This window comes from Ailuropoda melanoleuca, chromosome 4 (assembly GCF_002007445.2).
Source record: "Ailuropoda melanoleuca isolate Jingjing chromosome 4, ASM200744v2, whole genome shotgun sequence".
Classification (NCBI taxonomy): domain Eukaryota; kingdom Metazoa; phylum Chordata; class Mammalia; order Carnivora; family Ursidae; genus Ailuropoda; species Ailuropoda melanoleuca.
The window spans coordinates 62,170,192-62,187,605 of record NC_048221.1 but is presented as its reverse complement, the minus strand read 5'-3'; the positions used below and the strand labels follow the sequence as shown (position 1 = coordinate 62,187,605).

The 17,414-nt window shown below is 37.3% G+C and overlaps 1 protein-coding gene across 1 annotated transcript in view; it reads left to right on the top strand.

Annotated features, from left to right (window-relative positions):
- MRPS9 (mitochondrial ribosomal protein S9) overlaps positions 1-17,414 on the top strand; it is a 65,026-nt gene that overhangs the window by 28,893 nt on the left and 18,719 nt on the right. The window contains exons 3-5 of the mRNA XM_002913497.4: positions 4,700-4,762; positions 4,853-4,883; positions 16,689-16,768. Of these exons, the coding sequence (XP_002913543.1) occupies positions 4,700-4,762; positions 4,853-4,883; positions 16,689-16,768 (174 nt within the window). The remainder of the gene's footprint in view (positions 1-4,699; positions 4,763-4,852; positions 4,884-16,688; positions 16,769-17,414) is intronic.

Sequence of the window (17,414 nt, the reverse complement as noted above, 5' to 3'; positions counted from 1 at the left end):
GCCTCAGCATTTGTAAGAAATCTGTTTAGAGTGCCTGTAGGAGATAAATGGAAGTGATAGGTTAGGTCGTGGTCGCACTGTCCCATGCACTGTCCCATGCGTGCTGAACAGATGAGGGAACACATGCTGGCAGTGTTCCCTTCCTGTTTTGTATCTTCTGCTCGGTTAAAAAGTAACCAGTTTATGACTAATATAACACTGTGTGGTAACTTCACTGGAATTTGAAAGTGTATTCCTCATAATTTGGTGTAAAAGATGTAATACAAATTTTGGAAAAAAAAAAGCTGTTTTATCTTACGTACTGTTTATTCTTTTGTTCCTTTTTCTGCCATCCTTTGTTTTTCGTTGTTTTTACTGCATTTGTGATTTTGCTGTTTATCTAACATGGTGTCTTGCTCTATGGACCTTCTCCATAGTACTTAATACAAAACTTGATAGAGTTTGGCACAATGTAATATAGTTGGTACAGTATAGCATACAGTACGTCGTACACACCGTATCAGCAATTACTAACAGAGTATAGAGTATAGAGTGTGATACAGTTAGTACAGTACAGTATAGTTGCTTGTGTTGTCATTATCACCTAGGGGTGTCTGAGTGGCTTCGTCCATTAAGCGTCTGACTCTTGGTTTTGGCTCAGGTCACGCTCTCAGGGTTGTGAGATTGAGTCCTGTGTCATGTTCACGCTCAGTGCTTAGTCTGCTTGTCCTCTCCCCTGCATTGCGCGTTCTCTCTAAAAGAAATAAGTAAATAAGATCAACATTATCACCTGATATAGTGAGGAATTATGAATTAGGAAATATGTGTTAAGTTATTTTTAGCTGAGATTTTTTTTTAATTTTCACCAAATATTTTATTAACTTGTTTTTAAGTTAATACAGAGATTGCCTGTAAGACCTAGACACCCTTTGCAGTTGATGCTTTATTTTCAAGTTCTACTGATTAACTTCCTGGTGACTTGTCTATGTCTTAGTTTTCATGAGAAATCTAGCTGCGGGATGGAATTCTTTACATTTTCATTGCCTTCTTGAACTCTACAGTGGTCACCTAGGTTACTAATAATTTTTATATTTGAAAATGATGCCAGTGACAGCTTGAACCTGATTTGGAAGTTGGTAGGACTTCCACCCCCATAATCCTGATGTGCTTACCCCAGGCTGCAGAGTTACACTTCGGTCTTCCACGCTAATAGTCTCACCCAGGCCTTGAGTCCGTAGCCCCTTTGCAGAGATGTCTGACCAGCCTTGGGGCTGCCATGGCTGACTGTGGGAACCAGGCCTGAAGGCCAGTTGGCCCCCAGGTGCTGTAGGCTCATGGTGGCCCTGCTGAGACAGGTTAGGTTTAGAAAGATCCGATTGACTTCTTTTTTAATTTTTAACATTTTCCTCAGCTTTTTATTTTGAAATTTTTCAAATTTCCAGAAAACTTGAATATTCAGTGAATACAAACACACATGCACATATATACCTTTCACATAGATTTGCCAGTTGTCAACATTTTTCCACATTTCCTTTCTCTGTGTATATATAAAACTTAGAGTGAGTGTTGAAAATGCAGTATCGTAACACCTAACCCCTAAATGTATCAGCATTTACTTTACCCCTAAATACATACGTCCTTTAAACCGTTTTTCCATATCACTATTATATCTAATAAAATTACAATAATTCTGTAATGTCCTATATTTTATAGTCTACACTTAAATTTCCTCAGTTTTCCCTAAAATGTCTGTATAGCTAGCTAGTTTTGTAGAATCCAGACCACTTGTCTTATACAGTTGTCTACATTCTGCTTTCTACTTGCTTCCTTGTGATTAGATTTAGAATGTACAAAGGGTAATATGTGTGTGATATTGTATACTTCTTGTTCCCTCACACCAGGAGGTACCTAATGAGTTTGTCCCACTATTGATTGTACATATGACCCCTTGGTTAATGTGGTGACCACTAGACCTCTTTATTGTAAAAGTGATTTTTTTCCCCCTTGTAACTAAGTTATCTGTAGGGTGATTATTGGGGGTCCATTTGAATATTCTATTCCCTGGTAACCTTTCAGCCAATGACTTTATCATCTACCGGTGCTCCTTGGCTGAAATCGGAGATTACTTTGGAAGTTATACAACAGTGATTTTCTACTTCTGCCATTCCTTCTACTTTTATTAACTGGTATTGTTTCATAAAGAGGCTTTCCTTTTCTCCTTGCCCCCTACTTCAGAACCATGGAGAGAGAGAGGGAGAGTGTGTGTGTGTGTGTGTGTGTGTGTGTGTGTAGAGGTACACTCCTCAACATGTACATATTGAGTGTGTTACCAGGCATTGTCGTTGTTTTTTTTGATGTTCACGTTGTCCTAAGTGTGGCCAGTGGGAGCTCCTGGAAGCTGGCTTCTCTGTCCTTTCGAGCACTTCCTTGTTTTCTGGCACAGGAAGGTGTCTTAGGCTTATTTGTACTTTCCCTGCCTTAGGCCTAGAATTAATCATTTCTCTAAGATGCTCTGTTCCTTATACTAGGAAATTGTATATAGAAACCAAGATTTTAATGCTAGGGGCCACTCATTGCTTCTAGAGTTTCATTGCATCTCTGCTGTTTCAGGGGACAGAATTAAAAAGTACTATCTTTTAAATATTATAGGACTAATCCAAGAAATAATATTTTTTAAAGATCATGAGTATATGTTGATTTGTCTAATTCAAACTTAACATTACATTTCTTCTTTTATGTTTATATCTCTTCCCCTACAGTAACATTTTGGTCACCATAAAATTAATACATTTATTTACTTTATGCTATAATATACATAAAATGTTTCAGAATTTTAATATTAATATTATTAACAGTAAGCCTTCCGAGTAATGTTGATTTCTTTGCTGTTGTTTTTGTCATTAGAAGTTAGGTTTATTTGTTTTTGTTTGTATTAAGTTTTAGAGTTTGTTTTTGAAAATTTTAGTCTTTAATATATATGGCATATTCATGCTTCAAAGTTCAGCTGAATAAAGGCATAGCCAGGGGAGCTTTACTCATCTCTGTGGCCCTCACCCTGCTGCCACCCCGCCCTTAATAAATGATGATTTTTATTAGTTTCCACTGTACTTTCCTTGTGGAAAGAAACCGACGTATATTTTCCCCTATTCCTATATGTATTTTCTTAATTCTTTTTCTTACGCCAAAGGTCCCACTACTCTAAGTACATTTCCTTTGCGTCTTGCTTTTATCAATCTTTTTTTATGGTTGGAGTGCTTGATGGCATGGATGTGCTATCATTTATGTAGCCAACCTTGTGTGGGGGGGTTCTTATATTTTGTTGTTATAAATCAGCGAATAGCCTGTGATGATGTTGGTTTTGCCTGTGGGGGTGTAGCTTATATAAAGGAATTCGCCGTATTTTCTTCTTGTACTTGTTTGATTTGATTTTCCGTGTTTAGCTGTCTGACCCATCTGCAGTTTATTCTCGTGTATGGGGTCGGGTTTGCATCCACTTTTATCTTTTTCCAAATGGCAATCAGTTGTTTCAAAATCACTTATTAAAAAGTACACCTTTTCTCCCTCAGAGAAGGAAAGGCAGAGGAGTCCCTTGTTTTAAAAAGAAAAAATGTTCACAAAATTAGCACTCAGCTGTGTGATGTAAGGGTTTCTTTGGTGTCTTTTATTGCCAAAAGGCCGAATGGGAGAATGAAGCTTGACCCAGAGACACAGATGGGCTCCCTAAGATAACTGAATTGATAAGCCCCAAGTTACAGGTCCCTAACTTTCAGGGGCGGAATCTGGTCTAGCACATTTACTGTGTAGGTGGGCAGAGAGGCCCATCCTGAGAACAGCCTCTCTAAAAGAACAGCACTGTGTTTACCGTGAGCTGCCATTTCATTTAGGGTTCAGATACAGTGCTGATAAGATCCAAGGCCACAGACGTCTCATCTGACATCATTCAAGAGAGATGAAAATGTGTGTGGTTTCCTTTTAATTGCGAGGAGTGGTATTGGAGAAGACACTGTCATGGCTTACACAGTTCTCAAGTTGGTTGCAGTACTAGGAGGTGAGGGGATGTGGAAATGGGGGGGGGGCGAGGTTTGTCACAGGCTCTAGGGATATTACTGGCATAGATGGTGGAGAAGGGCCAGGGGTGTTAAGTGACCTGCAGGACAGCGGAAGGGCAAGGCTGCCTACAACAGAGCTGTCACACTCAAAATGCCAATAGCATCCCCATTGAGAAACAGACATTTAAGAGAACTTGGTTGGGAAAATGTAGTATAAAAACCTCTCAAAACTTCCTGGGAGGAGTTCAGAGAGCATCTACAAACGTCGGGGCTGCCGTGGTGGATGCGGCTTGGGGCCTGCTCTTCTTGTGTTCAGTCTTTGATGTTTGCGCTGCCGCCCGGGAGTGAGAAGGGCTGCTGTTGAGCACAGTACCACAGAGGCTGTATTAGGAGCCCCTTTTGTTTGCTTTCAAGAAAGAGATTTGTGGTATCGTGCACATGTTTGAAACTGACACTTGAAAATTGTTAATAACCACTTTAATAGTTACAAATAATTTTCCTTTGGGGGATGTGTATGTGGTAATTTTTTCTCCCGTTTAAAAGATTATGAGATAATGTATATGAAATTCTTAGTCTAGTATCTGGCATGTAGTAAGCACTCAGTAACTATGAGTCATAACATTAACTTGTGTTTATAACAGTTATTAATTAACCTTTGTATATTTTTTCAGAGAGCTATTGCTTACCTTTTTCCAAGTGGTTTGTTTGAGAAGCAAGCCAGGCCAATAATGAAGGTAGTTCTCTTCATTAATATTTTTGAAAATTTCACTTAGGTTTATAATATGTTACAGTAATTATCTAATGCACTGTAATTTATTTTACAGCACCCTGAACAGATCTTTCCAAAACAAAGAGGTAAGTTTGTTCAAGAATGAGCAGTTACGTTACATATCAGCAGTCGCCCACATATGGTGGGGACACACCCCTGTGTCATGGCAGTTGTGAGGTCAGTCAGTGATATTTTATAACTAATAATAAATAACTGGAATTTACAAACTGTTTCTTTTTAATTAAATAATACTACAATTAGATCAGATTAGGGTTTATGCCTGTACTAATGTCACACTAATTTATTTGCATTCTAATATGGCTTTTTGAGGAAGATCTGCTGGAGACTAATTCGCTTTTTTTATTTAAAAATTTAAAATTTTTGTTCATTTCCGAAGCATATTTTCACTGAATATAGATCCCCCCTTTTGGGGGTGGCTTTCTTTTATTGCTGTAATTCCATTGTCTTTTGTCTTGCATTGTTTCTGATGAGCAGTTAGCCATTGTTCTTTCCTGGCCCTCTGTTTTCTCTGACTTTTAAGATTTTCTCTTTATGTCTTAAATGTGTAAAATTAAATTTTGAAGAAAACATATAGCAGGCTTTAAGGTTGCCAAGAAATAATATATTTACTATTTTCCAATTTACATTAAAAGCCTATTAGCCGGTGGGGACTGGTGGTAGATTCAGTTAAATTAAAAAGTACTAAAGCTAGGGTGGCTCAGTGGGTTAAGCCTTGGACTGTTGGTCTTACCTCAGGTCTTGATCTCGGGGTCATGAGTTCAAGCCCCACGCTGGGCTCCACACTTGGCATTAAGCATACTTTAAAAAAAATTTTTTTTTATGTACTAAAGCTAGAAATTACTTCTTAAAAACACTCAGTATAAATTTATATTTATGCATTAATCTTTTATTACAACCCTATATTTGACACACACAGCAAGAGAGGAAACACAAGCAGGGGGAGTGGGAGAGGGAGAAGCAGGCTTCCCGCTGAGCAGGGAGCCCGATGCTGGGCTTGATCCCAGGACATTGGGATCATGACCTGAGCTGAAGGCAGATGCTTAACGACTGAGCCACCCAGGTGCTCCAGGCTTTTTTTCTTTGAGTAGGTATGTTTTTCTCCCTGTTTGTTTTGTCTAACCCTGCTGTCACTGACACACCATCAAAGTTTTTTAGTTTTGGTTTCCTCACATTGGACCAAAGAACTTAAACTTTCTAAGAAATCTGAATGCAGGGTATTCCTATATTTCTACAGATTTTTCCTCAAACCACTCTGAAGCGGAACAGACTTTTTTTTTTTTTTTTAAGTAACTTGCCTTTCAGTTTTTCTTTTTCTTTCTTTCTTTTTTTTTTTTTTAAAGATTTTATCTATTTATTTGACAAAGAGAGACAGCCAGCAAGAGAGGGAACACAAGCAGGGGGAGTGGGAGAGGAAAAAGCAAGCTCCTAGCAGAGAAGCCTGATGTGGGGCTTGATCCCAGAACGCTGGGATCACACCCTGAGCCGAAGGCAGACGCTTAATGACTGCGCCACCTAGGCGCCCCATGCCTTTCAGTTTTTCTAAAGCATTCAACTTAGTTTTCACAGCAACAAAAACTATCTTTTCTGTTTCTACTCATTTTATATATGCTTATGTAATACTTAATTCATGTAATCAGAAAAATAAATACAGTCGTAATAAATAGGTTTGGGAATGGACACAGCTGACTCTTAGTAACCATGTTACTCTGCAGCAAAGCTGTGTGGATCTCCTAGAAAGAGCCTGGTGACCACAGATGCGCATTGTGCAGGCGGCATTACTCAGTATCTTTTAGAGCTGATTCAATAGAGATTGTAAGAGAGCAGATATTTCAATAAAAGAAATGTATCTGTTTTACACTGATATTTCTGCTAAGTCTTAACCTGTGTTCAGAGCTAGACGTTCTTTTTTTTTTTTTTTAAGATTTTATTTATTTATTTGAGAGCGAGAGAGAGAGCATAAGCAGGGGCAGAGGGAGAAGCAGAGGCAGAGGGCATGAGGAGGGGCAGAGGGAGAAATAGACTCCCTGCAGAGCAAGGAGCCCAACGTGGGGCTCCATCCCAGGACCCTGGGGCCATGATCCGAGCCAAAGGCAGATGCTTAACTGACGGAGCCTCCCCGGCACCCCCAGAGCTAGGCATTCTTTCATTCTGCTGCTCCACTTCACTCTTTGAAATGATAACTTTTATTTTGAATCTTGTTATAGAAGTTAGAGGTCTTTTTATAAATATATTGTCTTTTATATTTCCTCATTCCTTTGACATAGTTGATTATAAACTATAACATCATTTCAGTTGATAGCTCTTGGGGAGATAGTAAATGAAGGCTGTGCACATCAGCTTTAAAGGTGCAGCTCAAGTTGATCGAAATAAAACTGTACATACAAGACATAGAAACTTAATGGCTTTTCTGTAAATGTGATAACTGATTTTTTTTTTTAATTTCTAGTGGCTTCTTTATTTTTCATCCTCACAGGCTCCTCTCTCACATGTCTTTGTGTGTCTGCTCTGTGTCTCTCTACTAGTCACATCTCTTACACATCTGCCCCCCTGAAACTGTGTCTTCCAAATCATAGCCGTTTCTCAGCATTAGAAGTTTGTTATTACTATCAGCTAGAATGTAACAACTGAAACTTCTAGACATCCCTGCAAAATGCTCCTGTTATTTTGGAACTATGTCAGTATTGGTAGGATTTTACTACATATTGCAGTTAACTATATTTAGACAGGATTCCTTTAGAATTAGCAAAATATTTTTTGCCACCTACCTACCAGTTCTGCTGTACTTTGTAAACATAAGACGAACTGATTTTTTATGTAAAAAAAAATCAGCGAAATTTAGATTTGAATAGATTATGATGCTTGTAAAGTGCCTCCACTTCCTTTATTAAAAGATGGAAGCTTCCAGATTGAGTTAACATAAAAATCCTGCTCTACTGTTTAAGGCAAATGATGAAAATATCGGGAAAAACAAAGATATATGCCAGATTGATGACAGACGCAAGGAATAGCACCTAACACTAGATGAAATGGAATTCAGGGGGGTGGAAAACTGGTTCGATGAGACAAGAATGTTAATTGATAGAATCTAATATCCTTTAAGAATCTAATATCCTTTAAGTGGATTTGACGACCATGAACCTTTTTGTACCATGCATTTAGCATTGAAATGTTCACAGCAAAAGCTGTTAACTAAGGCTCTAAAGAATTTGAATAACAACACAGCATGATTTTATAGCTACACATACAAGTACAAAGAATACCTTTTTCTATATGGATGCTAATGGAATATTAATTGAATTATCATGTAATAGGTCATAGAGAAAATTTAACAAATTCCAAAAAGTAGAAATTATATAGATTAGATCTTTTCACTTCAAATCAATAGAACCATAAAACTATTGGATTAAAGAGAAAATCAGAATTGAGATTATAGATTATTTAGAAATGTAGAAAGATGAGAACAGTTCATATCAAACCCAATGGGATGTAGACAGGTATTATGCAGAGGCAAACTTATTTATTAGACATTAACAGAGACTAGAAATAAATGAACTCCTTATTCATTTCAAGAAGACAGGAAAGGAACTAAATTGACAAATGAAGAAATTTTAAAACAGAGGTAAGAATCAACTAGTTCTTCGAAAAAATAATGAAATTGATTAACTTCTGGCAGGTCTGGTCAAGGGAAAAAGAAAACATAAAAGGACAATATTAATCATTTTAAATATAGAGGATATTTTTAAAGTTGAAGATGTTGTGGGTAGCTTTATTCTAATTAATTTGAAAAATATCCTAATTAATAACTAGTATTTATTGAGTGGGCCAGGCACAGTTCTGAGTGCTTTGTATGTATTTACTCATAATATTCACAACAGTTTTATTAAGTAGATACTGTCACTTTCCCCATTCCTTTGTTAAAGGAATTAAAACCCGGAGAGTAATCTACCGAGAACACATAGCTAGGAAGTGGCCGGGGCAGGGAGAGGGGGATTAAGATGGTGGAGGAGTAGGGGATCCTAAGCTTGCCTCGTCCCTTGAACACAGCTAGATAAATACCAAATCATTCTGAACACCCAAGAATCAATCTGAGAGAACAAAACTGCAAGCCTGCAAGGAAGTGGCTGAGGCCGGATGTAGGTAGGCCCTGACAGTCTCAACACTTCCCTGACTCTCTTAAAGAGAAATATAATTCCCAAAATTGTCTCAGGAGAATATTGGTCAGACTCAAAGCTGGAAGTCAAAGGTAATCAGAGAACTAACCAGAGAGGCACCAGGCCCAGAGGTCTGTCAGTGAGTTCTGTCATACTTGAAAAAGCATGAACTTTTATATTATGTGAACTGTTGCAGAGCAGAAAAAATAACAAAGCCTTCAGGTTCATTTTAAAGGCTCACACGATTATTAAATCTGGACACGAATTACATAAAAGCCTATAGTGTGTTCTCACTAAATAAAATGATAGCAATTAACTAAAGAAAGCATTATATTAAGAGAATATACCAAAGGACCTTTCTACCCCCAGGGATATAAGGGTGGTTTAACATTAGGAATTTATTATTGTGTTATTTGAGTCAGGGAAGAAATATTTTCATATTTTCATATTTATTTTTTGATGAAACTCTTAAACTAGAGCTACAAAGAAACTTTCTTAGTTTGAGAAAAACAATCACGAGAAACAGAAACACATTAAATTAAAAAACATACCACTGGATTATACCTAAAGTTCAGGAATAAGATAAGTATGCCTACACTTGCCTCTGGTATTCAGTATTGTTTTGAAAGTGTGATTAAAAAAGGTACAGAGGTTAGGAATAAGTTATTATTCACAGATGTTAGGATTGCCCACCTAGAAAATACAAACCACAAACTAAAAGCTGTATTAGAATTACAGTAGAATATCATTATTTGGATATCTGAATATTGAAAATATTCAAAATTTGAATTGTTCTAATTTTTTTTAATGATACTCTTTTTTTTAAAGATTTTTATTTTAGAGCTCACAGGAGAGAAAACAGGAGTGGGGAGTTGGGGAGAGGAGCAGAGGGGGAGGGAAAGGGTGGAGGGGAAAGAATCTCAAGCAGACTTCATGCTGAGTGCAAAGCCTGACTTGGGGCTCAGTCTCACGACCCTGAAATCATGACCTGAGTGGAAATTAAGAGTCAGACACTTAACCGACTGAGCCACCCAGGAGCCCCTTAAGTAATACTCTTATAAAAACATGCCACAGTATAGGTGAAGGGCAAAATGCTAATTGTGCAGAGATGATATGAGTATCCTGCCAGTTGACAACATGGTGGCCAAATCCACACATATCAGTATGGAATGGAGTGTAATGATGATCTAAGTAACATGATGGTCGCCGCGTTGGTAACAAATACATTGTGATTTTTCTCTACCTGTATGTATTTTGGTGTACAGGAACTGTTTTAAAAACATGGAATTCCAGCTTCACAAATATATATCTACATATACACATAGAAAAATAGGTATCTGTGTATTCTATTTTTTCAGCATTTCTTGGTATACACTTCTTACTCATCTTTGTTCTAATTTTACATCTATAATTAAATTACTAAACTCCTTTTGCTTAAGTTTCCCTTGTCATCTCTTGGTTGAGTGGAGTTCATTTTCTAGTAGATTCTTCAGAGAGGTCTCATAGATAACAAAATTTCTTGAGCACTTATGTGTTTAAAATTATTTTCCTATGGCTTTGATACTTGAAGGACAGCTAGGCTGGAGGGAAAAATCTTTGGTTCACACTTTATTTTCTTGAGTTTCTTGAAAGTGCTGCTTTCTTGTTGTCCTGCTTTGTCTGTTTCTTTTAGAAGTCTCAGATCAGTCATTATTCTTTCCTTATAAGTCATTTAATCTTTTTCCCTTGGTGGTCCCAAGGATCCTTTATCTTTGTTTAGTAGCTTTGTGAAAGTATGATATTGAGTTGATTGTTAAGAGTTAGCTTACCGTGCTGCCAGTGAGCTCTTTCAGTATTGTAGATTCAAGTCCTTTACATCCAGAAAGGTTTTTTTAATAGTTACAAATACTAGTTCTGTTCCATTTTTTGTTTTTGTGTCTCAGGACTCCAATTATATAAATGTTATTCCTTCTTTGGTTGTATTCCATATCGATCGTGGTCTGTCTCTCTGATTCATCTTCCTTTTTTCTTTGTCTCATTTTCATTTTCTTAATCATTTTTCTACTTTTTCTCCAGTGTCCTTTATTATGTTATTAATCTACTTCTTCTTTGGGTAATTTATGAATCAGTCTACATTTCTGATGATTTTAGGTTTTTTCTTATTTCTTCCCTGAGTTTAAACAAGTTGTTTCATTTCTTTTAGTTTTTTATCCATTATGAGCTCATATTTTTGAAGATTTGATTCAGAGTGTGCTCCAGTAAACCCAAATGCTTGTTTGAAAATATTTAATTCAGTTTGGAGTGTTGAATTTCAGTTTCCTTCTGTTTTGTCATTGGTTTTGGTAAGGATGAATTTTCTTCAGCTGAACATTTAGATTATTCTCATTTTCTGTTTTATTTTTATAGGAGTCTTTTAAAAATGGATGGAAATAGGCGTCTGCATTTTGGTGGACAGTGGTGTTCCCCCCCCTTTTTTTTTAATATATATTTAAGGATTTACCTACTTATTTTAGAGAGAGCGGCCCAAGTGGGAGGGGCAGGGAGAGGGAGAGAGCATCTCAAGCAGATTCCACACTTAGCATGGAGCCCAACACAGGGCTTGGTTCCACGACCCCGAGACCATGACCTGAGTTGAAACCAAGAGTTGGGCAACCAACCGGCTGTGCCACCCAGGTGCCCCAGAAGTGTCCTATTTCTTAACCCACTCAATGGAATTAAAAAAAAAAAAAATAGAGTGTATCCAGAGCATGACAGAATTGGGTCAAGACTTACAAGTTCATTATGATTTTGTAATTAAGAAATTTACATTCTAGAATAGAACTAAATAAAGTGGCTAGTTGAAGGATAAACATACAACTGTCACATAATGGATAATATTATGTCCTTAAGTTACAAAAAAATGAAAAGGACAAAGATCAATAAATACCTATCTTAAAATTCAAAACTTCTCGTTGGAAAAAAGACAGTATAAATTTAAAAAGCAAGCAACAGGGGCATGTGGATGGCTCAGTATGTTAAGTGTCCAACAAAATAGGCAAAGGGGAAAATATGCAATTCATGAATGAAAGTACAAGTAACCAGTAAACATAGGAAATTATCAGATCAGAAACAATGTTTTATAAAACAATGATAGAAAATCATTATCACTTATCAGATTAGAAATTGTAAATATTATGTGTCAGCAAAAAATTAGAAACAGTCGAAATGTTTACCAGTTAGGGTAGCTAACTAAATTGTCAGAGAATCCTACTGTGGAGTAATATGCTGATAATCAAAAGAGAGGTTGTTCCAGGTTCTTGGTTAAGCGGCCAGCTGTTGATTACAGCTCAGGTCATGATCTCGGGGCTGTGAGATCGAGCCTTGTGTTGGGCTCTGTGCTGACACAAGGCTCTGTGCTGACACTGAAGCCTGCTTCAGATTCTCTCCCTCTCCCCTGCCCTGGCTCCTCCCCCGCCCACTCACTCACGCACACCACCTTTCTCTCTCCCCGCCTCTCTCACTCTCCAAAGAAAAAGGGAGAAGAAGGTAGTTCCAGTTGGATTAATACAGATGAGACACACTGTTGGGTGAGATAAGGAAATGAAAATGGTGTAGTGTTGTCTTAGTCCATTCAGGTTACCATACACTGGGTGGCGTACAAACCAAAGAAATTTATTTCTCCTGGTTCTGGAGGCTGAGAAGTCCAAAATCAAGACACCAGGTGAGAGCCTGCTTCCTGGTTCATGGACCACTGTCTTTCCCTGTTTCCTCACCTGACGAAGGGACCCGGGATCTCTGGGGTTCCTTCTGTGAGGGCACTCATCCTATTTATGAGGGCTTTGCCCATATGACCTGATCACCTCCCAAAGGCCCCACACCAAAATACCAGCACATTGAGGATTAGGTTCACAACATGAATTTTGGGGGCAGGGGAAGACAAGTAGTCTAAAGGAAGTATGTAGTATACATACAGCTTAATTTTAGAAAACATGCAGACAGTCCTCTGTATTTCAGGAGGTAGACATAAGTAAATGTACTGAAAGAGTCTAGAACAATAAACTTCAGCCTGGCAAGGGAATTCTAATATTTAATCTTTATAAAAGGAGTGAATAAAAAAAAAAGTGTTTAGAGGGAAATTTATAGCATTGTGAATGTGTATAGTAGAAAGGAAGATCTAAAATCACCTATCTAAGCTTCCATCTTAGGAGACTAGACAAAGAAGAGCAAATTAAATCCAAAGTAAGTAGAAGAAAAAATGATAAAAATTAGAGCAGAAGTCAGTGAAGTTGGAAACAGGAAACCAGTGGAGAAAATCAACAAAAGCTGCTGCTTTGGTAATAGATTTTATGTCAGTTTTATTTTATCAATAAAATCGATGAACCAGTAGTCAGGCTAAATGAAAGAAAGGAGCGAGGACACAGATTACTAGTACCAGAAATGAAAGAGGGAATACTGCTACAGATCCCAGGGACATTAAAAGGATAATCAGGGAATACTGTGAACAACCCTATGCCTTCAGATGTGATAACCTACATGAAATGGACCAATTCCTTGTGGGGTTAGATACAATCTGCCAAAACTTACACCAGAAGTAGACAATTTGAATAGGCCTATATCAGTTAAAGAAATTGAATCAGTAATTAATAACCCAGAAGACTTTGGGTTTGGCCATGGTTTTTTATAAACAACACCAAAGGAGAAGTTGGATTTCATTAAAATTAAAATTTTTCTGCTGTGAGAAAGACACTATCAAGAGAATGAAAAGACAAGCCACAGATCATAGAAAATATTTGGAAAAGAACATATTTGATAATGAACTGTTATCCAAAATACACAAGGAACTCTTTAACTCAACAGTAAGAAAACCAATGATCTAGTTTAAAAATTGGCCGTTGGGGTGCCTGGGTGGCACAGCGGTTAAACATCTGCCTTCGGCTCAGGGCGTGATCTTGGCGTTATGGGATCGAGCCCCACATCAGGCTCTTCTGCTATGAGCCTGCTTCTTCCTCTCCCACTCCCCCTGCTTGTGTTCCCTCTCTCGCTGGCTGTCTCTATCTCTGTGAAATAAATAAATAAAATCTTTAAAAAAAAAAAAAAAGAGGAAGGAACAGAAATTAGACTGGGAACAAAGATTAAAATCCACATCCAGCATAAATGCCCTGTCTCCACCTTCTTTTCTTGAAAGATATTGCAAAGTTGAACAAACATAATTATATTTTTTAAAAATTATGAACAAACATAATATAATTTTAATCAAAGTCCTGGTAGGAGTTTTCAGAAATATTTATAAACTTTATTTGAAAGAGTAAATGTGCAAGAAGGAGAGGGAAATTTATAAAAAGAAATAAGAATACTGTAGGAAACACCCTACCAGCTCTCACAGTGCAGCAGAAAGCTTATTTTACTCAGATGGTGGAAGTGCTGCAGTACTCTGAGACAGACCGGCAGGCCAGATTAGAGTACTCAGCATCAGTGTGTTTGTTAGTGCCGGATCTTGTGAATTCTAAGACGGTTTTTCAGTTTTAACAACAGGATTCATTTTACAATTAATGTAAAACCATGATGATCAGGGTTTTTTCCTTCTTTCTTTGTATAAGATACATGGTGGGGCATCTTAAAATCTGTGACATCTTAGATTGAATGAAATATTGTGAAATCAAGTATACACACACTTCTACATAATTAGATACTCAACATGCAATGAGACCCAACTCAAAAACCCCTCCCAGGTTTTACAGTAGAGTCTTATCTGCAGCCATGATATTTTTCTTAGGCACTTTCTAACTGACTGCTTTAATGATACAGTGCAAATAAATTGCATAGTGAAGTGATAAATATTGGAAAAGATGCAGGATTTTGTGAAGTCTGTAAAAATGATATTAGAGAACTATTTAATTCATCCACAGCCATTGGCGTGTAAGAATCTGGTTTTCTTTTTCAAGCTAAAATCCCTATCAAGACTTTTCTTTATAATTTTTTATGAAATTTTGGTCTTTGTTTTAAATATACTGACTTAAAGTGGCCTATGTGTAATGTCAGTTATCCTCAGAAGACAGAAATATCCTGTTTATTGTACAGGTGGAATTTCAACAGGAGAGCGTAGTGGAGCCCCTGGGTGGTGCAGTCAGTTAAGTGTCTGACTCTTGGTTTTGGCTCAGTTTGTGACCTGAGGGCTGTGAGATGAAGCCCCACTTTGGGCTCTAAGCTCTGCATAGAGTCTGCTTGAATTTCTCTCTCCTTCTCCTTTTGCCCCCCCCCCATTCGTGCTCACTCATGTTCTCTCTCTCTCTCAAATTAAAAAAAAGATGTACTCAACAGAAGATTGTAGTATCAAAAAACTAATGGGATAATGACTCTCTTTGCTGGGCAAGGTAATAACTTGGATTTCTGCCTGATAAACATAGATTTCAGATAGATGAAATTTCTGAACATGAAAAAAAAACATAAAAATTGCAGAAGAAAATATAGGAAAATAGTTTTTAGAAAGCCCAAAGTCTTAAAGCATGCTCTCTCCATAGGAGTGATGTTGTCCCCGAGGGGGCATAATTGGATCCATAGGAGGTGAGGAAAGTCTGAGCTGTTAGAGTGTTTATGGCCTTCCACAGGGCCACCGTGTACATCAGCAGATCTGCAGTATATTTGTGGTATTGAAGTTTCACGGGGAAGGAGGCAACTAGGGAAAAAGATGTCTAGCAAGGCTCCTTCGTAGGGGTGATAGAAACAGCCGAGAAACCATGCCATAGAGGAAAGTGACAAGATTCTACAGTATACATGTGTTTTAAACTTCTTGATTATGAAAGATACTGTACGCCAGATGAAAAGGTGGGTGACACAGGATTTCAACACATTAAGGCTGTCTGTGTTTGTCTCACACACATCCCCCCCCCCAAAAAAAGATAAAGCACCTCATTCCGAAAGAAAGAAAGAAAGAAAGAAAGAAAGAAAGAAAGAAAGAAAGAAAGAAAGATGCTTTCTCTAAAAAAAAAAAAAAAAGAAAGGGAGAAACAGATTGGGAGAAAAGAGTTTTCAACTTCTGTAATTGACGGAGGAGTGTGTACCTTTAACGTATTGAAGTTCCCATAAGTGGTTAACCGAGAAACAGCTCTGGAAATAAGGGCAAAGGATGTGGAGTCAGGTTTGGTTTATTTACTACAGTGACTCCATTCCTCAGTTTGTTTGGTGTTTATTAGATGTGAATGACCATCTGTATTTCAAAAGGAATTACACATAACACCTTGTGGGGGCCCCTTCTGTTTTAGACATTTAAACTCTCGGAGGTATGTCACCACAGAGTTGGAACAAATAATGTGGCATGGAAAAATCCATTTAATTTTTTTCTTTGTTACATTATGCCTTTTCTTAATTTCCTGATGTACGATATCATTGACTTTATGAGTTTCCCTTTTTAAGAATTTGGGAGCGTGTTGTATTTATAGCCAAACCTAAATTTTTTTGTTCTAACAAGATGATTTTTGCTATTTTATGTGTGTTTACTTAAAACAAGTTCTAGAAATCCTCATGATGAAATATATAGGAATATTTTATCAGATACAAACATTGTTTTATGTTAATGAGTGTGGAATATTAAATATGCTAAATAGTTTACAGCACGTTAAACGAACTAAATATTAAAATTCCAAATATTAATGCTGTTAATCAGAATCGTAGACATGTCTTCTAACTTCAGTTAAACATAGCTATTTGGTCTCTTTCTCTGTATAAATTTTTATTTTTGTTTGTTTTCATCTGGCTTTTTATTAGCAATCCAGTGGGGAGAAGATGGCCGTCCATTTCATTTTCTCTTTTATACTGGCAAACAGTCGTATTATTCATTAATGCATGTAAGTATATTATACCGATGATTAATAATACGAACTGTAAGCTAAGTGAGTGTACCAGAGATTTTGCTCGGCTTCAGGATTTACCCATTATGTTTCATACTGAACGAAACTAAGACCTCTAGAGGTAAGGCGGTGTGTTGAAAGACTTTATATTTTATTAATTCATTTTTGCTAAATGAACATCATAGAATTTATATCAGGATGATTTGGCCTTAAAATGCTGATACTTAACAAATTGAGATCGTATTAGGAGATAGGTGCTCCGCTCAGAAATAATGCATGTTCGTGCGTGGAAGGTAAGGCACGGAGCAGGAAAGGGGACTCCTGTATGCTGCTCTCGGGCTGTAAGGCATTTACCCAAGAGAGAGTCAAATTGTTGTCAGTACTTGTTTATTCATATACAGTTTTTGCTTTTCAGAGGCAAATGCAGCGTTACGGGTTTAGAATTTGTGCCTCCAAAAGACCTGAGAAATGGTTTTATTACACTTTGACTTGCAGCTGCGTCTGAGTGTACTGGGAACAACAGCTTTGTGTTGTTTCAGAGCTGTAAGTGTTTGATAGCGAGCAAATTTGGGGGTTCCCTAGGGTACTGTGAATGAAACGGCTAGATGCTAATACCCAGTTTTCAACAACAGAACCTATTTTA